Below are 20,664 nucleotides of genomic sequence, written 5' to 3'. Positions count from 1 at the left end.
ATCGTCAATCCTTCGGGGAATGAGTCTTTGAGTGAGGGCAGGTGCTCTCCGATCTTCGGTGTGCAGCTTTGGGTACGCATCGTCCTTTGCGCAGAACAATGTTGCTGAGCCTCGCAGGACACATTGTCTCCGCGCCACAGAAAGCCGTTGGCAGGCGTTGGCAGGCGTTGTGCTCTCGTCAGCTGCGTTTTTGAGTGCAGGTAGTACCTGACGTGGTGGACGCCCGTCCACTCAGCCCCTGAAAGAAATCATTCGCAGTGGAGAGCAGCCCTGATCGCCAATGCACAATGGCTGCTGGCACACCGAATGAGGAAAATGACATGACGACAACCTGCGCCTCGATAAGATAACGCGTACCGTCAGCCACACAGCGTCGACTTGCCCACCGTAAGCAAAGACTTGAGCCAATCAAGGATCCCCGTCAGGCTCATTTTAGCTGTGGAGCATCCCACCGTAACAAGCTTCGGCGATACGTACCGAAAACCGCCAGGCACCACAATCTCCCACTCCTAGTTTTTTCTCCCATGAAGTTGCATCCACCAGCCTAGGAGCAGCAACCTTTTGGTGGCTCCCCCTTGGCTCTTCTGCCCCCCCCCAGTCCGTCGAGGCCACTATCAAACCACCAAACCCCCTTCAGGGACTACCTAACTTACTTCGCCTTGTCTGTATCTCCCCTTGCTTAGGTCTGTTCCCCGTTTGCCTTTCATTCCCTCCCCGCCCGCTCGGTCGACCTTGCGATCCTCTCTCTCCTCCTTCTCCTCGAGTCCCTCTTCAACACGTCTCGCTGTTGCTACGAGCCATCACCGCTCGTTCGGCTCCAATTGCGCTTTCAACATTGCGCTGAACCACTCCGTCGGCCGTCTTGTCCCACTGTCGACTATCCACCGCCTCTTCGCCCATCCGACGAACGAGTAGAACGGCCAATACCGAGCCGCATAGTTGATCGAACGGCAACACGCACACAAACCGGAGTACGGAGTAGCGACACCATTGGGTCTAGCTGACTTGTGAAGGCGAAGTCGACGTACGTTCACTGTCCTTGAGGATTCTTTTTGTCTCGGAAATTTGCCCGTCGTACCCCTCTTGACCCTCAGCGTGTCTTGCACGTGTCTCTCGTCCTCTCTCCTCTTTTATGGCGTGTCATCCCCCAAGAAATTCGTTTCCCACAATCATAACCACGAACGGGCGAGGCATCGTCACAAGCCAAGTGCTCACAAGAAAAATCACAGGTTCCACCGACGCCGCCGATCCGAGTCCGAACCTACCCCCCGATCTCCGAGATCCCCTCAATGTCGTCGTAACCTCCGAGTCCACCTCTCCGATACCGTCGTCATGATCTCGTCCGTCCTCTTCCCTCGCCGTTTCCGCGGCGAGCAGCCCCAGGCGCAACCGGCCACGCCCTCTTGGATCAGCAAAAAGTCCACGCCCATCCTGCAATTCTTCTCCTCCCTCGCCTGCTCCCACCCCATCCACACCGTTGTCATCGTTGCTGTGCTGGCGAGCTCCTCGTACGTGGGGCTCCTCCAGGAGAGCCTCTTCGATGCCACCACCTCGGTGCGCAAGGCCGACTGGTCGTCCTTGACCGAAGGCAGCCGTCGTCTGCAGGTTGGCCCCGAGACCAACTGGAAGTGGCAGAACGTCGACCAGGACGTCGTGCCCGCCAGCGATGTCGAGCACCTCGCCCTCCTGACGCTCGTCTTCCCCGAATCGCACTCGGCCGAGAGTGCAAACACCGCGCCGAGGGCCCACGCCGTCCCCTTCCCGCAGAACCTCTCCGTCACCCCGCTGCCTCAGACATCCAACTCCCTGACCGCCTATTCTCAGGACAGTGCCCTGGCCTTCTCTCTGCCCTACGACCAAGCTCCCGAGTTCCTCGCCTCCGTCCAGGAGATCCCTGACGATGCCAACAATGAGTCGCGCGAGACGCAGCACGGCCACGAGTCCAAGATGTGGATCATGAAGGCGGCCCGGGTCAACACCCGGAACAGCTACATCCGCTGGGTCACCAACGGCTGGACCGAGTTCCTCGACCTGCTCAAGAACGCCGAGACTCTCGACATTGTCATCATGGTGCTTGGGTACCTGTCCATGCATCTGACCTTTGTCTCGCTGTTCCTCTCCATGCGCCGGATGGGTTCCAACTTTTGGCTCTTTACCAATGTTCTCTTCTCGTCCGTCTTCGCCTTCCTCTTCGGCCTCATCGTGACGACCAAGCTCGGTGTGCCCATCTCCATGGTCTTGCTGTCCGAGGGTCTGCCCTTCCTGGTCGTTACGATTGGCTTTGAGAAGAACATTGTCCTGACCCGGGCCGTTCTGTCCCACGCCATTGAGCACCGCCGTCCCCAGGACAAGGACGACAGGAAGTCCAAGAAGAAGGCTTGGGAGGTCTCGTCGTCCAACGTCATCCAGTACGCTGTGCAGGCTGCCATCAAGGAGAATGGCTATGAGATTGTTCGCGACTACGCTGTCGAGATTGGTGTCCTCATCCTTGGCGCGGCCTCTGGTGTCCAGGGCGGCCTCCAGCAGTTCTGCTTCCTCGCCGCATGGATCCTGTTCTTCGACTGCATCCTGCTCTTCTCTTTCTACACCGCCATTCTCAGCATCAAGCTCGAGATCAACCGCATCAAGCGCCACGTGCAGATGCGCCGCGCTCTCGAGGACGACGGCGTCAGCCGCCGCGTGGCCGAGAATGTTGCCAGCGGCAACGACTGGCCCGGCAGTGACGACAAGGCCGCCAAGGACACCTCGCTGTTCGGCAAGCAGATGAAGGGCAGCAACGTTCCCAAGTTCAAGGTCCTCATGGTGACTGGCTTCGTGCTGATCAACGTCATCAACATCTGCACCATTCCCTTCAGGAACGCCGGCAGCATCACCAGCCTTTCCTCGTGGACCGGTGGCCTCAGCGCCGTTGTGACCTCGCCGCCCGTCGACCCTTTCAAGGTCGCTTCCAACGGCCTCGATGCCATTCTCGAGTCTGCCAAGGCCAACGGCCGGGCGACTATGGTCACAGTCCTCACGACGATCAAGTACGAACTCGAGTTCCCCTCGATTCACTACGGTCTACCCCGTATGGCGGACGAGCTCGGCTACGACAGATACGGTGTCGGAGGACGCATGGTCGGCAGCCTGCTCACGAGCCTCGAGGACCCCATTCTCTCCAAGTGGATGTGGGTCGCTCTCATCATGAGCGTCGCCCTCAACGGCTACCTGTTCAACGTTGCCCGCTGGGGCATCAAGGACCCCAACGTGTCTGATCACCCCATCGATCGCAAGGAGCTTGCCCGTGCCGAAAAGTTCAATGAGACTGGCTCCGCCACTCTGCCTCTGGGCGAGTACCTGCCGCCTCCCACGCCCGCGCCGCAGCCCATCACCCCCGCTTCCACCGATGACGAGTCTGACGCGCTGGCCATGAGGCAAATCAAGTCTTCCGAGCCCTCGAGCCCTGGCGAGAAGCGCAGCTTCCCCGAGCTGGACAAGATGCTGGCCGAGAAGCGCGCCCCTGAGATGACTGACGACGAGATTGTCGCCATGTCGATGCGCGGCAAGATTCCCGGTTATGCTCTCGAGCGCACCCTCAAGGACTTTACCAGAGCCGTCAAGATTCGCCGTTCCATCATCTCCCAGACCAAGGCCACCTCTGACATCACCAACGTCCTCGAGCGCTCCAAGCTCCCCTACGAGCACTACAACTGGGAGCGCGTGTTTGGCGCCTGCTGCGAGAACGTCATCGGATACATGCCTCTTCCCGTCGGCGTTGCCGGCCCTCTTGTTATCGATGGTGTCAGCTACTTCATCCCCATGGCCACCACCGAGGGTGTTCTCGTCGCCAGTACCAGCCGAGGCTGCAAGGCCATCAACTCTGGTGGCGGTGCCGTGACTGTTCTGACTGGTGACGGCATGACCCGTGGACCCTGCGTCAGTTTCGAGACGCTCGAACGTGCCGGAGCCGCCAAGATCTGGCTCGACTCCGAAGCCGGCCACGGCGTGATGAAGAAGGCTTTCAACTCGACGAGTAACTTTGCCCGCCTGCAGTCCATGAAGACAGCTATTGCCGGTACCAAGCTGTACATCCGCTTCAAGACCACCACCGGTGATGCCATGGGCATGAACATGATCTCAAAGGGTGTCGAGCACGCGCTCGATGTCATGATGAGCGAGGGCTTCGAGGACATGAATATTGTATCCGTCTCCGGTAACTTCTGCATTGACAAGAAGCCTGCCGCCATTAACTGGATTGATGGCCGTGGCAAGAGCGTTGTGGCCGAGGCTATTATCCCCGGCGATGTCGTTCGCGATGTTCTCAAGTCTGACGTGGACACGCTGGTTGAACTCAACATCTCGAAGAACCTCATCGGATCTGCCATGGCCGCCTCTGTGGGAGGTTTCAACGCTCACGCCGCCAACATTGTCGCCGCTATTTTCCTCGCCACAGGACAGGACCCCGCACAGGTTGTCGAGAGCGCCAACTGCATCACCATCATGCAAAAGTAAGTCATCACGCTTCCTTCATTTGAATATTGCTAACGTCGTCCAGCCTCCGCGGCTCTCTCCAAATCTCCGTCTCCATGCCGTCCATCGAAGTCGGCACCCTCGGTGGCGGCACCATCCTCGAGCCCCAATCCGCCATGCTTGACATGCTCGGCGTTCGCGGACCCCACCCTACGACTCCCGGTGAAAATGCCCGCCGCCTCGCTCGCATCGTTGCCGCGGCCACCCTGGCCGGCGAGCTGTCCCTTTGCAGCGCTCTCGCGGCCGGCCACCTTGTCAAGGCCCACATGCAGCACAACCGCTCCGCGCCACCGACGAGGAGCACCACGCCTGCTCCCGCGAGCGGCACGATGACACCTGTCGGCCTCGCCATGACGAGCGCTGTTGGAGAAGGATGCCTCTCATCAAAGTGAGCGCGCGCTACGGTTCCGCGCGCCGATAGATGATTTTGTTTCGGATCTTCTTTGTCCACCGGGCTCGGCTGATTCGTTCTTTGCCGGGTCTGGTCAATGCGGGCTGGGCCTTGTCATTTTGACCAGGCTGAGCCTGTACATAATGCATTATTTCCACCCTCATCGTGAGGCGTAGTTGTAGCGCTCCTATGGCGAGCACTACGTCTCTCACAAAAACTATATAATATCAGACAACAGCAGAGCACAGACATGCAAACGCAAACACATATATCACACTGCAGGAGTTGGAACAGGCAAATGGGCCGAGGTAGAAAAATGAGTGGTCAGGGATAGAGAGCGTCGGTTCTGCTATGCATTCGCTACAAGGTCCGTGGCTGCTGGTGGTGAGAGAAGGTCGGAGTGAGTGAACGTGGTAGAGAGATGGGCACTTTCCGTGCGGCTGGCATAGCTGGCCTAAGTAGGGTGAATGGATTTACAGTTCAAAACAGCTGGTGTGGTGCCATGTGTGCTTGTGATGCGACTTCGATGGCCGCCAGTCAGCATGACGCATGTTAACTTCGCTCAAGCCTTATCAATTGATTCTGGCCTGTCGGGCGAAGTTGCCCTTGTTGGAGACAGATGTTGCGCCCTGATGGCACATCCATGACGCGAGGGTAGGATCAATGCTGGCATGAAGGCTGTGGCGGAAGTTCGTCAAGTTATCGTTTTCACATCATGCACGAGGGGTCAAGGTGGTCTGGCAAAAAACATTTATTGTGAAGAGCTAATCATAATCTCATTCAAGGTCGGTAGATAGAAGCGAAGCTGGCCGCTTGCCAGTGTTCGAAATTAAGGAGTGGGAAGCTTTTGGTTGTGTGAGAGAATATGAAACCCTTTACTGGGTCTTGTTCTCCTCCTCGGGCTTGACGTTGAGAATGCCGGGGATAAGAGCACCGCCGAGAAGACCGCCCTTCTTCTCGCCGCCGCCGCCGCCGGTAAGGCTACCAAGAAGCTGCTGGATGAGGTCGCTGATGGGATCCTCCTCACGGGCCTGGACCTTGCTCATCTGCTCCTCGGGCTTGACGTTCAAAATGCCAGGAATGAGAGCTCCGCCAAGGAGGCCGCCCTTCTTCTCGCCGTCGCCGCCGCCAAGGCTGCCGAGGAGCTGCTGGATGAGGTCGCTGATGGGATCCTCCTCACGGGCCTGGACCTTGCTCATCTGCTCCTCGGGCTTGACGTTCAGGATGCCAGGAATGAGAGCGCCACCAAGGAGGCCACCCTTCTTCTTGTCACCGCCGACAAGGCCGAGGATTTGCTTGATGAGATCGGCAATAGGATCTTCCTCACGGGCCTGAACCTTGTTCATCTGCTCCTCGGGCTTGACGTTGAGAATGCCGGGGATAAGAGCACCGCCGAGAAGACCGCCCTTCTTCTCGCCGCCGCCGCCGCCGGTAAGGCTACCAAGAAGCTGCTGGATGAGGTCGCTGATGGGATCCTCCTCACGGGCCTGGACCTTGCTCATCTGCTCCTCGGGCTTGACGTTCAGGATGCCAGGAATGAGAGCGCCACCAAGGAGGCCACCCTTCTTCTTATCGCCGCCGGTAAGGCTGCCGAGGAGCTGCTGGATGAGGTCGCTGATGGGATCCTCCTCACGGGCCTGAACTTTGCTCATCTGCTCCTCGGGCTTGACATTCAGGATACCAGGAATGAGAGCGCCGCCAAGGAGGCCACCCTTCTTCTTATCGCCGCCGGTGAGACTACCGAGAAGCTGCTGGATGAGGTCGCTGATAGGATCCTCTTCACGAGCCTGAATGTTGGCCTCCTCAGGCTTGACGTTGAGGATGCCGGGGATGAGGGCACCACCGAGGAGGCCACCCTTCTTCTTATCGCCGCCGGTAAGGCTGCCGAGGAGCTGCTGGATGAGGTCGCTGATGGGATCCTCCTCACGGGCCTGAACCTTGCTCATCTGCTCCTCGGGCTTGACATTCAGGATACCAGGAATGAGAGCGCCGCCAAGGAGGCCACCCTTCTTCTTATCGCCGCCGGTGAGACTACCGAGAAGCTGCTGGATGAGGTCGCTGATAGGATCCTCCTCACGAGCTTGAAGCTTGTTCTCCTCTTGGAGGCTCTTAAGCATGTTGATAACAGAAACGACAGTCTCGTCGTCGACAGACTCGGTGTCCACGTTGCGGATGGGAATGATTTTGCCAATGCTGCCCTTGACAGCGTCAGGGATGCCGCCAACAATGCCACCGACGCCGTCAGAAAGCCCGCCGGGAGCGTCACCCTTCTTCTTATCGCCACCGGTGAGACTACCGAGAAGCTGCTGGATAAGGTCGCTGATGGGATCCTCCTCACGGGCCTGAAGCTTGTTCTCCTCTTGGAGACTCTTCAGCATGTGGATGACGGAAGCGACAGTCTGGTCGTCGACCGACTCGGCGTCCACGTTACGGATAGGAATGATGTTACCGATGATGTCGGTCGCAGCGTCGGTGATTCCACCTATGATACCAGTAGCCGCGTCGACAAGCCCGCCTGCGGCACCGGAGGCACCGGACGCGGCACCGGTGGCGCCACCGAGAAGACCCTCAAGGTCAAGAGCCTCGGTGACCTGGCTCAGGGCAGAGCCAAGAACACCAGTGGCCTCGTCTGCGACGCTGCTGGCTGTGCTGGTGGCCTTGTCGGCCTTGTCGCCGGCAGCGCTCGTGGCGTCTTCAGCGGCATCCTTGGCGCCGTCAGCAGCGCCCTTGACGGCATCGGTCACGTCGCTGAGCTGACGGCGGTTGTGGCGACGACGGGCACCCTTGGCAACGGCCGCGCCAGGCGTCACGGACACGGGGATGGGGAGATCCTTGGTGAGCCCGCTGGCAACACCCGTGACGGAGCCGACGACGTCCTTGGGGATGTCGGCGACGGCGCCAGCGCCGCCGGTCAGACCGCCGAGGCTGCCAAGGAGTGCGTCGACAGCGTCAGTGGTGCCGTCAACGACACCACCGGGGCCAGTGATGCCCTGTGTGAGTCCGCTGGTCGCCCCGCCAGTGAGGCCGTCGACGAGGCCTGTTGCAGAGCCAGCTACGCCATCAACTGTGTTTCCCAGGCTTCCAGCGTCTGTCCAAGTCAGCTTGTTGTTCAGCGCGTGAGTCGAGGTATCATGAAAACTTACCGACAGGCACCTGGCGAGCCTCGTTGCCGGCAGGCGCAGTCATAGAGGGGGTGATGAACCCGGCCAGGGCCAGGGCCGTGATAGTAGCCTTGGAATGCATGACAGCGATCTCCGAGTACCAGCTTCTGTGTGTTTGTTTTGATTTTGCTGAAGATGGGAGAGGAGGAGGAGGGGGGAAGATGCGGATGGTGCTGGATAAGGAGCAGGAGGAAAGGTAGCAGAGGGCGGCGCCACAACCTTTGTTATATAGCCATATTTCCCACCGTCCTATCTATTGTTAGAGATTATTCCTGACTCCCAGGTGGCAGCAAGCACGCGTTGCGAGTCGCCATGTTCCCTCACCACCAGGGCAGGGCAGCACTCGAAGCTGCGTCGCGCCGAAGGACGCATTCCAAGATCGCGAAGAATTCAACATCGTCGATCCTGCGGTAGGGTGTGATATGTCTCAGCGGGCGGCAGTCGATGGAGAGACATTTCCGGCAGATCGAATTTTTGGCGGGGTGGGATGTGATGGGACCTAAAATAAAGATAGTGAGACACATTGCTGACGCGGGCCTCTCTGCGGTTGAGACGGCGCCTGCCAGGTCAGGGAGCGCTCCCTTCATGCCTGGCGACACGACGCCGGTGACCCGTGATGGCGCGAGCTGGACTGTATTGGCACTGCGAGGTGATGATCACGGCGTTCCTGAACACAGTTGGATGGAAATGTGCAAGAACCTAAGGCTGTATGCTACCAGAGGGGTTGTCAGTTCTAAGGCCAGAGGTCTGTCGACTCAACGTGCTCCTTGTCAACATTGTCAGTCGACCCCGTCCGACCCTGGCAAATTTTGCACCATCACGGTCTGACTCTATCTGTGTGATGAAGTCTGGCGCCGAATGATGAAGTCACCATGGTAATGGGCCGTCCAGGATGGAATGTTGAGGAGCTGTGGATAAGTCCTCGCTAGGACGGAGCTTCCCCGGACTGACAGAACCTTAACATTGCTCACAATGGTGTCAATTACTGGGAGCAGCACGAGACGCTAGCAGCCCCCACGGGAATCAATATCCCGCGCCTTGGATGGCTCGAGAATGCCCCTGTGCACCTGATGGTGCATTGCGGGACGACGTCCGGTCAACGTCATGTCGGCACGGGTGCGGCTGGCCGGAGCCTTGTCGCGACTCCCCAGGGAACAACGGCGCATAGACTAGACAGCGTAGTTGCCATTCTAACTCTGTAGACGCAGAGTTACGGGTTGCTGGTACTGCTCCCGTGGTAGCTGATATGAGGAAGCGTTGAGGCTCAAAAACGCCGAGACCAGTCCGACCAATGGCATGTCGGATCGAGTTGGACAGAGCTGAAAGCATGGACGACGAGGCCATAGCTCCCGACGGATGGATTTTAGCCAGGTGCCTCGCGGGGGTTCGGTCTGTACCTTGCGTGGATAAAATAACGTGTCCTATGTTAGACGGTGCATTATGACTGGCTGTTTCGACAGGTAAAGCTTGACAAGCGTGTGACAGTGTGAAACAACGAGGCGGAGGTGTCGGAACTTTGGATTTCGTCATTTTCGTTGATGTTCGAACACAAAACTCGTGCTCGTAAATATCGCGATGATACGAAGGCGGGCTTGGGACGGAATATGCCAGCCTGGTGTGGAGAGCAGTGTTCACCGCCGTGACAGCCTCTATCGTCATTCTGTGATCTAATCTAGGCATGGTTGTGTACTGGCCGACTGGCGATACTGCGAACGAGGGCTCAACAAAACCCTGTTTCTAGGGGAGCGCGTATTGTTTGCAGCATCTCCAAGGGTCTTGTGAAAGAAATATGCCGTGGTGCGACCGAACACTTGGGCTGGCCTCAACATTGTCGACGACATGTCGCGATCCACGATCTGCAGTAGCAGCGTGGGATGGGACCAGGCGATGGAGATCGTTCCGAGCTCGAACTTGCTCGCAGCTAGAATGTTCGCAGCCCAAAGGTATTCGACATCGTGTTTTCTACCGTCTTGTCTTCTCTTCATTTGATTCCGAAGAACAGAAGTACAATAAGCTGGATGGGTAAATTGTCCCACATGGACGGAATTCAATAGACGAGCAGTATAAACAAAGTCAGGCCAGGCATTACGCAAGGTCTCCATGGAAATAAACAAACAAGAAAAGAAGAAAATAAGAAGATAAAATAAGAATGACCACCATGGTCTCAAACAGGGAGCACGAGCCAAAGGAAACGCCTCCTGCTTGCCAGTTCTACGGAATATGGACTTGACGATGCTGGTCATGGAAACCAGGATGACGTGACAGACAGTCTTGCCTCCGCGCGATGCGACGACCCACGCCGTCTTCGGTAGGGCTTGTCAGCCCGATCATGGCCGTCCCGGCGACACACGGAGACGCGATGCCCACCAAACATTTTGGAGGCCCATCGGAGGCCACACTGGGTCTTCGGCCTCGAACGCCGAACCGGACGGCCCCGGCCTTGTCGGTCTGACTCATCACGGAGAGCCGGCACATGGTGTGTGCGCCTTCTGGTGACTCGCGCTGTTCGGGGCCTAGTCCACATGGATTGACGGCAAAGCGGCACAAATGCGGGCCGACGTCACCACTTTATCGGACAGACAGGGTGGGGGGAGCTTGGGCAATGGCAGGGGGCAGGACAGGGGCAGGGGCAATGGCAATGGGGAAAGGAAGGCGGGTGCAGTGCAAAGTCGGACGCACCTAGCCTGAGAGCATGCAGTTGGGGGAGCTCCTTCTTCCCTCGGGGACATTATCGTCAACGCCCCAGTATCGTCGTGGAGGATGCTTTGGCGATGCGATCTCATGGTTCTGACTCACGATGGACTTGTACGCCTCGGCCACCGCATCACCGACATTCGACACCAATACGACGAACCACTTGATGGACGTTGTGTTTCCCAAGATGGAAGGCCCCAAGCATGGCATTACACGAATCGCTAGGGGAGGAGAGTCCTAGCGTTGCTGCACCCCACCAACCCGCGCACCACGCCGACACGATGACTGGATCACCCATGCGGCTTTGATGAGCTTAGGAATCAGAACCCTGTGACGCCCCGAATCAGCATCTTTTTCTTTCGCTCGGGGATTTCTCTTCGTGCGTCTCTGCGGACCATTTCTCTTTGCGCTTTTGTCTGCAACGACCCGTCCTCAACTTGAGCCTGAGCCAGTGCGCCTGACCGAAAACATCGTCATAGTCCAATCAGTTGAATGTCGATTTGGAAACCCGACACGGACCGACACGCAGACGACGACTTGCTGCCGACGACGCCTGCGACTCCCATCTCGTAGCGAACCCTCAAAGGCAAACAGCTGGCTTCCAGGAACACATTACGACGCAAAGGGTGGAATAGCTCGCCGGGCGCTCACCATCGGGACGACAGTCATCTTCTGCCTCAGATTGACACAGCACCATTGCTCTGCTCCGTCGCCTGGCAGAGTTCTCGGCAATGGCGGACCACAAATCCCGTTCGGACAGGGACGAGAAGCCGTCATACGATATAGAGCGCGATGCAACCTCGAGTACCGATGACTCAGCTACCGTCCATGCACCAGCACCAGCATCTGGCGACACGGATGGCAGATCGACCGCCGACCACGAGGGCAAGACGGCCAACCCAGACACTGCCTTGTCTCAGTCGGCCGAAGCTGAGGCCAGCGCCCCTAGCGACGAACCAGAAGCCGGTCGCACCAAACTGCAGACCACCGTCATTATCGGCTCCCTCTGCGCGGCTCTGTTCCTGTCTGCTCTCGACATTACTATCATCACGACTGCCGTCCCGACGATTGCCCAAGAATTTCGATCGTCGGCCGGTTTTGTCTGGATCGGCTCTGCCTACACCCTGGCCAACGCTGCCTGTGTACCCATTTGGGGCAAGGTCTCTGACATTTTCGGCCGGAAAAGCATCCTCCTGACTGCCATTGCCGTCTTCTGGGTGGGCAGCCTGCTATGCGGTGTCTCTGTGAACATGGGCATGCTCATCGGTGCCCGTGCCATCCAAGGCATCGGCGGCGGAGGCATCATCGTACTCGTCAATATCTGCATCAGCGACCTCTTCTCCCTGCGCCAGCGCGGCGTCTACTTTGGCATCATGGGCATGGTCTGGGCCGTCGCTTCGGCAGTCGGTCCTGTGCTGGGTGGTGTCTTTACGAGTCAAGTCACATGGCGATGGTGCTTTTACATCAATCTGCCCATCTCCGGCGTCGGCGCCGTGGCCTTGTTCTTCGTGCTCAAGCTCCATAACCCTCGAACGCCGCTCGGAAAGGGCCTGCAGGCCATTGACTGGGTTGGCTGTCTCACCATCATCGGCGGCACGCTGATGGTCTTGTTTGGCCTTGAATTTGGCGGCGTCAATTTCCCGTGGGGTTCGGCCACCGTCATTTGCCTGCTCGTGTTTGGCGTCGTAACCATTGGCCTGTTCATCTTCAACGAGCTCAAGTTTGCTCGTTACCCCGTCATCCCCTTGCACCTGTTCCGCGACCTCTCGACCGTTGCCTGCTTCGTCCTGACATTCTGCCACGCATTTGTCTTCATCTCCGGCAGTTATTGGCTCCCACTGTACTACCAGGGTGTTCTCGGCGTGTCCTCGCTCTTGTCTGGCGTGTACCTTCTTCCATATGCCGTGTCCCTATCCATCTCTTCCGCCATAGCCGGTTGGCTCATTCGAAAGACGGGCAACTATGTCTACCTCATCACCGGCGGACTGGCCATCATGACCTTGGGTTTTGGTCTCTTCTATGACCTGCCTGGCACGCCAAACTACACCAAGATTATCCTCTATCAAATTGTTGCCGGCATTGGCATTGGTCCCAACTTTCAGGCTCCGCTCATCGCCATTCAGACAAACGCCGAGCCTCGCGACATTGCGTCTGCGACCGCTACCTTTAGTTTTGTCCGCCAGATCGCCACCTCCATCTCCGTCGTCATCGGAGGCGTCGTTTTCGCCAATGAGATGGACTCGCAGCGCCCGCGCCTCGTGGAAGAGCTCGGCCCCAGCCTGGCCGATCAGCTGTCCGGTCACAATGCTGCCTCCAACGTGGGCCTTGTCGGTGATCTCAAGGGTGACGAGGGCCGCATCGCTCGAGGTGCTTTCCTCACGAGCATGCGGACCATGTTCATCGTCTATGTTGCCTTTGCCGCCTTTGGTCTCGCCACAAGCCTGCTCGTTCGTCAGAAGAGGCTGAGCAAGGACCACAAAGAGCACCAGACTGGCCTCAAGACGTTGCGAAGCCGCACCGATCGCCGCCCTGCCGACAGCGACAAGTAGCAAGCAGGGCCCACACTCTATTTGTTTCACACTCTGTTCACACTTTGAATTTCGATGACTCTGATGCATACACTGGGCGCGCACGGCGTTTGGGGGCACACATTACTATTCACATTATTCTCCCCTTCTTCACGACGCATCCATCTCCACTACTCCCCTCATCCATCAACCATTCAGCCTGAATGAGCTGAAAACTATCCACTGTGTGGTCGCAACACCCTGCGACCTTGTCTATGGCGGAACGGTCGGCGACGACTCAAAGTGGCCACCACGGACGTTGCTGATTCTGTTGTATTATCGACGCGCGCGCAAACGGGCCCCGACGTGTTTTCCGCTCGCCCGATGAACACATTCGCAGCAGTGAGGAGCCTGCAGAGGCGTCGCCTTGTCCTCTGTCTGGCAAAATACGGCATTGCCGGCCTTCGACTCCGCGCGGCACCGATATGGCCTAGCCTCTGAGGGACCTGCAAACCCCCGGATTCTACGTCGCATTAGTGCCCAGCGGCTCCACCAACGGGCGGGAAGCTCTCTTCCAGCAGCGTCCGGCAGTCATACCACAGCTACAGCAGCAAGCGCGGCTCGGTACCAGTGCACGACGAAGCACTTGATATCAGCTTTGGCTCACCGCAGGGTTTTTTTTTTGGCGTCAGAATGTATTGACGGCACTGCAGGCGGATGCACCGTGGTGTAGACCCTTCCGCGCTGCCTAGCCGTTCAGCCATCTCCATCTGCACCCATGTCTCAATCTATATGCCAGGCGTGAGGGGCTTCGACCCTGATGCCCACAGAAACGCAACAGGAACCCGGAATACCACAGTCCGCAGGTTCTCCGCAACCTCCCTACCGTCCATGACATTGACCGTGTATATAATGTTGTCGGTGGACTAACCATAATCTAATGTATTGTTATCTCCCAGAACTTTGCTCCCTCTTTGTGAGTGTATTGTCGCCATGCGTTTCCTCAGCACCCTGGGCTCCGGCCTCCTGGCCCTCTGCGCCACGGCGCAGGCTGCGTCGCTCCAGCAGATCACCAACTTTGGCGCGAACCCGTCGAATGCCAAAATGTACATCTACGTGCCTGACAATGTCGTCGCCACGCCTCCCATTGTCGTCGCCGTCCACTACTGCTCGGGTACTGCGCAAGCGTACTTCAGCGGCACGCCGTACCGCCAGCTTGCCGACCAGCACGGCTTCATTGTCATTTACCCCGAGAGCCCCTACAGCGGAACCTGCTGGGACGTCTCGTCGCCGGCGTCGCTGACGTATGAAGGCGGCGGCAACAGCAACGCCATTGCCAACATGGTTCGCTGGACGCTGAGCCAGCACAACGGCGACGCCGCCCGCGTGTTCGTGACCGGCACCTCCTCCGGCGCCATGATGACCGTACGTTGACCCTCTACGACAAGCGGATCTGGTAAAACTGACCTCTCCAGAACGTCCTCGCCGCCACGTACCCGGACATGTTCGCCGCCGGCATCGCCTACGCCGGCGTGCCCGCCGGCTGCTTCTACACCGGCACCGTCAACGGCTGGAACTCGACCTGCTCGCAGGGCAATGCCGTCTTCTCCGCCGAATTGTGGGCGCAGACGGCCCCGCAACATGCGGCCCGGCTACACGGGCCCCGCGCCCCAAGATGCAAAATCTACCACGGCGCCCTCGACACGACCCTCTAACCGCGCAACTACAACGAGGCGATCAAGCAGTGGAGCGCCGTCTTTGGCTACCCCGGCACCCCCGTATCCGTCGGCCCCGGCCCCAGCAGCCAGTTTGTGCGCGAGATCTACGGCGACAGGCTCCAGGGCCTCTGGGGCGCTTCCGTCAGCCACAGCGTGCCCATCCAGGGCGCCGAGGACATGCGCTGGTTCGGCATTGGCCAGGGCGGCACCAGCCCGCCGCCGCTGACAACCACCGTCCGGCCGCCTGCCACGACGACCACGAACGTCGCTGTGCCGCCGCCTGCTACGACGACGGCCGCGCCGCCTGGGGGTTGCTCGGCGGCGAGGTGGGGGCAGTGCGGCGGGCAGGGGTGGACGGGGTGCACCGTCTGCGCTTCGCCGTACACGTGCCAGGCTCAGAACCAGTGGTATTCGCAGTGTCTGTAGACATGTATTCGCAAGGGGGACGTGATGGGAATTCGTCGTGTGGTGGGGTGGACCAGGAGGTGCATCTTGAGGAATGAGTCGAGGGGAGGGAAACTGGGGATTTTTCATAAAGGCAGCCCCGGGCGAGACATTGCCAATTGAACAGGCTCATTTGTGACGCTGATCCCTATCTCGTCATTTCCCCAAGGTGTTCAATCAAGTACGCGGGATGTTTGGAGGGGCTAAAAAGGAATGCATGCCCGTGACGCCTCTGAGAAGAATGAAGATCATCCATCATTGAAGGGAACGCCTTCGCGTGCGTTACTGTCATTCAGCTGATCTGCAGGCTAGTAGGGCCTGTAGGACTGCCATTGACTCGATTGCTCTCATGCTGTTTTCGTTCCTATTATACACACCCTCTCTCCTAGGCTCGCTGGGCATGCTACACGCTGCTTGGACCCAACCTAGTTCGACATGGTGCCCTTCGCATGGCGGCACTGAATGATTCGCTGTCCGAATAAGAGTCGGACTGCTGCACATGATTTTCGGGAGCACAACTATTTGGTCGCGACTGAGTGGTGGCCCTGACAAACCATCGAGCATCTTTTCGGACCATAACCCGATGCGTGATCAGGTATGTGTGCCAGGACATCACCCCATCGTTGATGCCCAATTCTGACACACATCACAAGGTGAAGCCAGGGAGGTGCATGAGATTCAGCACAGCTGATGATCCATTTTGATGTTGTCAATCTTATGTGCAGCACGAGACACCGGCAAGCGCCGGTGTCATCTTTCATACATACAGAGAATCGAAGTCCACTCCCCAGCCCTTGTCGACGAGCACGATGCCGAGCTTCACTAGATGTGCTCGCCCCTACAGACCCCGAAATCCATGGATTCACTCTCGCCATCGTCTCAGAATACCTCACAGGCACTGGGAGTACCACTGGTTCTGGGCCTGGCAGGTGCCGGCAGAGCAGCACTTAGCACCGTTCCAGCCTGAGCCGCCGCACTGGCCCCAACGAGCGGCGCACTGCATACACCTTTTCGTCAGCACATCTTTCTCATCTCATGGCACGCTTGCACGGGGGGGGGGGGAAGGGGGGGGGGGACGGGCTCAACTCACGCCTGCCGCCGCCGAAGGAAGGAGGCGTGTTGCGCGAGGGCCTCGGGGTCGTGGCGGGTCTGTGCGCACGAGAGCAGGGAGTGCTTGAAGCCCCCGCCCCCGCCCGGCCACGTTTAATGCGCGCCGAGCCGCTGCTGAAAGTAAGCCCTCGGTGGCGACCGACCTGGTTAGTTGTGGGTGCCGAGGCGCATGCCGGCCGAGGTCCAGGCGTTGAAGAAGGTGGCCATGTTGACGGTGCCGCCGGTGCGCTTGACGTCGCGGAACGGCCCAGTACTGCTGGAAAGGTGGCGGTGCCGTCGATCGAGGGCTGGTTGGTGCGCGTGCTCTCGAAGAGGCGGTAGAGGGCGCCGTCGTGCGTGACCTGGCCACGGGCGGTGGCGCCGGACGAGGGGTTGTAGGTGCCTGTGTCCCCCGGTCAGTCTCTCACCCCCCTCTCTCATCGAAACGGGCGGGCCATGGCTCACCAAAGTTCTCAACGACGTAGTACTGCCGAGCGAGAAGGGATTAACAGAATGTCACGGGCATGAACGCTAGACCACGCCAGAATCGGCGGCTTACCTCGACCACTAGAGGAGTTAGCCATGGCCCGGAAAACTTCGTCATCGGTCAGACGGCACTTACGAGGGTTGCGAGTCCATCCATACACGGCGAGGTACGAGTTGCCGCTTCGTCGCGTTAGCGCCCCTAGGCTCTTCATACATCAAAGTGATCACAGCTCGAACGTACTTGGGGTTGTAGGTGCCAGAGTAGGTAATGGTGCTGCGACGCGTTAGTTTCACGTGCCTCGTCTCACGACAGACCCAACATACCGAGGACCACCGGGGTTCCAGCCCTTGCCGCCGACGAGGTTGCCGCCGTTGCTCCAGCTCACGCTGTACTCGCCGCCGGCGAGGTTCGTGTAGGTCGCGGCGGCGCCGCCATCGGTCCACCACGAGTAAAAGTATCCGTCATGCGTGCCCTGGCTGCTGGGCGTGCTCTGGCGCTTGGCGAGCTGCTCGTGGTCGACGGGGCTCGCGAACACGCCGGCAATGGCCGACGCAGCGACGAAGAGGGAAGAGAAGCAAACCATGGCGACAAAATCGACAGTGATGAAAGAGAGAGTTGAAAGATGTCGATCGGTGTCGACGAGAAGGGTAACGTCGCGAAGATTTTATTTTCTCTTTATATTCTTGCCCCCTTTCTATCTCCGTTGCCCGGAAGCCCGGGACAACCATGTTCATGGCGCTCGGGGCAGCTGCCAATGTTGGGAGCAAACCCCTGCGATGCCCCTGTGATTTCCCCGGAACTTGCTCCGTCGGGCTCCATGTCTCGATTGAGGCGAGGCCACAATCGCTCCGTGATCTAGGCCTTCAAAAAACGAACGAACGGGTGCGTACATATCTGTGGTACGAATCACCCGGTTAGCGATGGCAAGGCGGCGCCGAAGCTGGATGTTGAGATGCGTCCACGGAATGCATGATGCTCATGGGCCAAGAGGCGACGAATATCCTACAAACAATCACGGCGCAGGGGGATGTGGGCATCGGCAAATAGCCTAAAACCCCGCATCCTGTCTTGGGTAGATGGGAAGCACCCAAAAGAGAGCCCCCTGTCACGGACAGCTCAGAGCCTCAGTCACCAGGCCCGACAAAGACACACGCACATGGGCTTCTACCCGGCTATTTCAACGGCACTCGGGACTTGAAAATGAAAGAGTGGCGCACGAGAGGCTGAAAAATCGAAATGCCCGAGGTGCGATGCGACGCTGTACCCCAGCTGCCAAGTGCTGGACGACCCGGGGGTTGCAGCGACGGGCGAGCGGTGGCACATTGGGCGCGTTGCGGAGGGCTGGTCCGTGGCCCTATTAGTTGTAGGCCACTTTATGATGCTTCTCGTGATGTATACATAGAGTGCGCGACCCAAACTTGGGAGACGCGACTGCCTGGGTGAGGAGGCCGGGTAAAAGACGACGCCCATTTCGGGAAGCTCGACAGGCTATACTGGGGCCATTAAGGGTCTCCAGACGCTGACGCATGGCTAGCGCTCGCAGCCCGAGTCACGAGCTTGACTCAATCGAGATGCCAGGGCCTGGAAATGAGCCTTATGCCGCCATTGTGGGCTTTATCAGCGGTGCTGTGTAGCCTGCACGTATCAGGATTGACATGGCAGCCGGGTTTGAAGTGTTTGGCACCGGCATAGCTCACACCCGGTACCTGTATTGAGTGACGACCGTTGCCATGACGTTGTCAAGCCTGCTAACGTGTTTGATGGCCTCAGATACACGGTCATGGCGTGTATTTCTATCAATCACAAAGCAAGAAGGCGAGACGAACCATTTGTATCAGTCACCAGCTTGAGAACGACGTTGTCAGGCTATGACGATCGTCTGGTCGCATTGAACACAGCAGCTGGAAGAGTAGATCCTGGAAGTCAACATACATCTTTCAAACAAGGCGCTGCTGCTGGTGCATTCAGCATCTGGGAGGGGAAACCCTGGACAGATGAACTGCAATATATCATTCAGCCGGCGGTAGACTTGCATATTCCTTGAAGTCTCGGGATCTGGCCGGAAGCTTCTTCCCCAATTACTGCCCTTCCACGTCTGCGGGTATCATGGATGATCTGAAGGAGGTGCTTAGGACACGGGACATGGTCATCGAAGCTCTGCCAGGTGTATGGGTTGACCACCTGAAGCGAAAAGCGAAGCCAAGCGGTCAAGTTTGAACTCCGAGTAATGTCCTCAGGAAGACGCCTCTGCGTGCGCAGAATTCCGTTGGCCCGAAGAGTTGGCGCCACTCATCATGATCTGGAAGCTCTCTTCTCGTTTTTGATAATATTCACATTCACGAGTGGTTTTGCCTCTTGCTGTAGCAGTCCTGGAAAATTACTATTAAATTGTTTCGTATGCTTCGTCAGAAATCTATAGCTCCACTACCAATTGTCCTTCGGGCCCTGTGGCTTGGACTGCGTCGGATCTGGAGGAGGAGGAGGAGGGCTGTCCAAAGACTTCATCGGCACAAGCCGCGTCTCGTCGTGGAAGTCGACGTTGAAACTCTTGGTGAACATGATGCCTTTTGACACGCCTTCCGCTCCGTCGGATGACGCCGACTCGGCGTCCCCCCGATCCCGGTTGCTGCTCCTAGCGTGCGACTCTGTGCCGAAGTGTCTGCGGCTGCTTTGGTTGCCCGTGTTGCTGGCAGACTTGACGTAGTAGCGCGCCATGTCGGAGGTGCCCTGGCGGGTGCTGCCGAGGATGCGGGGGAAGAAGCGGACGAGGATGAGGCGCAGGGCCGGCATGCATGCGCAGATGATGCCGACATTGATCTCAATCGTGGACCAGCTCGCGACACCGAACTGATCCCACGTCGGGTTGTGCGTTTTGGCAAAGGCGACGAGGGTCTGCAGACGGAGGATGCTGACGACGGTGACGCTTTGGAGAAAGGATCGTTAGGAATCCTGGCTTCGGAGGGCTTCAGGTGGGAGACTCACAAGGTGCCGACGCAGAACATGAGGGTGACGCCAATTTTCTTCTTCCAGTGCAGCTTCAGGGTCCTGATCTGGGACAGGGGCAGTGTGAGCATCCAGAAGTCGAGGACGATGCTGATGCCGGCATTGGCCCAGGCGATGGCGTTGATGTCGAGGCAATGGCCCTGGTACTCTCCGTCCCACGAGGTCCAGAAATAGCTGATGGGCTTGCACTGGAAGATGGCGATGAAAATAAAGACAACGCCGAAAGCGGCATTGAAGATCATGGTGCCCCATATAAACTTCCTGATGTCGGTATGGCCGAAGATGCGCATGTAAAAGAACAGGATGGACGTCTTCAGGAGGGCAATCTGGGCAAAGTAGAGAATTTCCTGGATGTAGAAAGAACTGGGATGAACCGCGTAATGTTCTCAAAAGGGGTACGGGCCCAGATAATCTTTTCCCATGCCGTTCGTCACGAAGCCAAACGAGTTGAGAACGTTCCCCGGAAGCCCCGACGCAGAGGAGAAGTAGGGATGAACCAGTCATCGGCGGCCCCAGGCTCGTCCGGGGCTCCGAAAGCTGGTAGCCGATTCGGAAGCGACGACGGTGGGCTGATATCACGCCGAGGGAGGTGGAAACGGCGTTGAACTTGGCGAGCGGTCACGCCAAGAGCTTTGGCAAGAGGCCCTGTTGAAATTTTTGG

The 20,664-nt window shown here is 58.2% G+C and overlaps 6 protein-coding genes across 6 annotated transcripts; 3 read left to right on the top strand and 3 right to left on the bottom strand.

The window, feature by feature from the left end:
• Positions 1-1,332: 1,332 nt before the first annotated feature.
• On the top strand, positions 1,333-4,901 carry VDBG_09884 (3-hydroxy-3-methylglutaryl-coenzyme A reductase; the record flags this gene model as incomplete). Its single annotated transcript, XM_002999798.1, has 2 exons — positions 1,333-4,487; positions 4,535-4,901. The coding sequence occupies 2 exons, from the start codon at positions 1,333-1,335 to the stop codon at positions 4,899-4,901; spliced, it is 3,522 nt and encodes a 1,173-aa protein (XP_002999844.1).
• Positions 4,902-5,775: 874 nt separating this feature from the next.
• VDBG_09883 (predicted protein) lies at positions 5,776-8,143 on the bottom strand (the record flags this gene model as incomplete). The annotated part of the gene is made up of 2 exons (XM_002999797.1): positions 5,776-7,937; positions 8,044-8,143. The coding sequence occupies 2 exons, from the start codon at positions 8,141-8,143 to the stop codon at positions 5,776-5,778; spliced, it is 2,262 nt and encodes a 753-aa protein (XP_002999843.1).
• A 3,343-nt stretch (positions 8,144-11,486) lies between these two features.
• VDBG_09882 (conserved hypothetical protein) lies at positions 11,487-13,304 on the top strand (the record flags this gene model as incomplete). The annotated part of the gene is made up of 1 exon (XM_002999796.1): positions 11,487-13,304. One exon carries the CDS (start codon positions 11,487-11,489, stop codon positions 13,302-13,304), a length of 1,818 nt encoding a protein of 605 aa, XP_002999842.1.
• Positions 13,305-14,255: 951 nt separating this feature from the next.
• VDBG_09881 (acetylxylan esterase) lies at positions 14,256-15,406 on the top strand (the record flags this gene model as incomplete). Its single annotated transcript, XM_002999795.1, has 3 exons — positions 14,256-14,687; positions 14,738-14,863; positions 14,996-15,406. 3 exons carry the CDS (start codon positions 14,256-14,258, stop codon positions 15,404-15,406), a joined length of 969 nt encoding a protein of 322 aa, XP_002999841.1.
• Positions 15,407-16,371: 965 nt separating this feature from the next.
• VDBG_09880 (endo-1,4-beta-xylanase A) lies at positions 16,372-17,583 on the bottom strand (the record flags this gene model as incomplete). The annotated part of the gene is made up of 4 exons (XM_002999794.1): positions 16,372-16,421; positions 16,515-16,916; positions 17,136-17,179; positions 17,324-17,583. The coding sequence occupies 4 exons, from the start codon at positions 17,581-17,583 to the stop codon at positions 16,372-16,374; spliced, it is 756 nt and encodes a 251-aa protein (XP_002999840.1).
• A 1,841-nt stretch (positions 17,584-19,424) lies between these two features.
• Positions 19,425-20,293, bottom strand: VDBG_09879 (CFEM domain-containing protein; the record flags this gene model as incomplete). The annotated part of the gene is made up of 2 exons (XM_002999793.1): positions 19,425-19,923; positions 19,983-20,293. 2 exons carry the CDS (start codon positions 20,291-20,293, stop codon positions 19,425-19,427), a joined length of 810 nt encoding a protein of 269 aa, XP_002999839.1.
• Between the last annotated feature and the right edge of the window lie 371 nt (positions 20,294-20,664).

Source organism: Verticillium alfalfae, genomic scaffold (genome assembly GCF_000150825.1).
Source record: "Verticillium alfalfae VaMs.102 supercont1.17 genomic scaffold, whole genome shotgun sequence".
Lineage (NCBI taxonomy): Eukaryota > Fungi > Ascomycota > Sordariomycetes > Glomerellales > Plectosphaerellaceae > Verticillium > Verticillium alfalfae.
The sequence above is the reverse complement of the archived record's forward strand: the minus strand, read 5'-3'. Positions and strand labels throughout refer to the sequence as shown.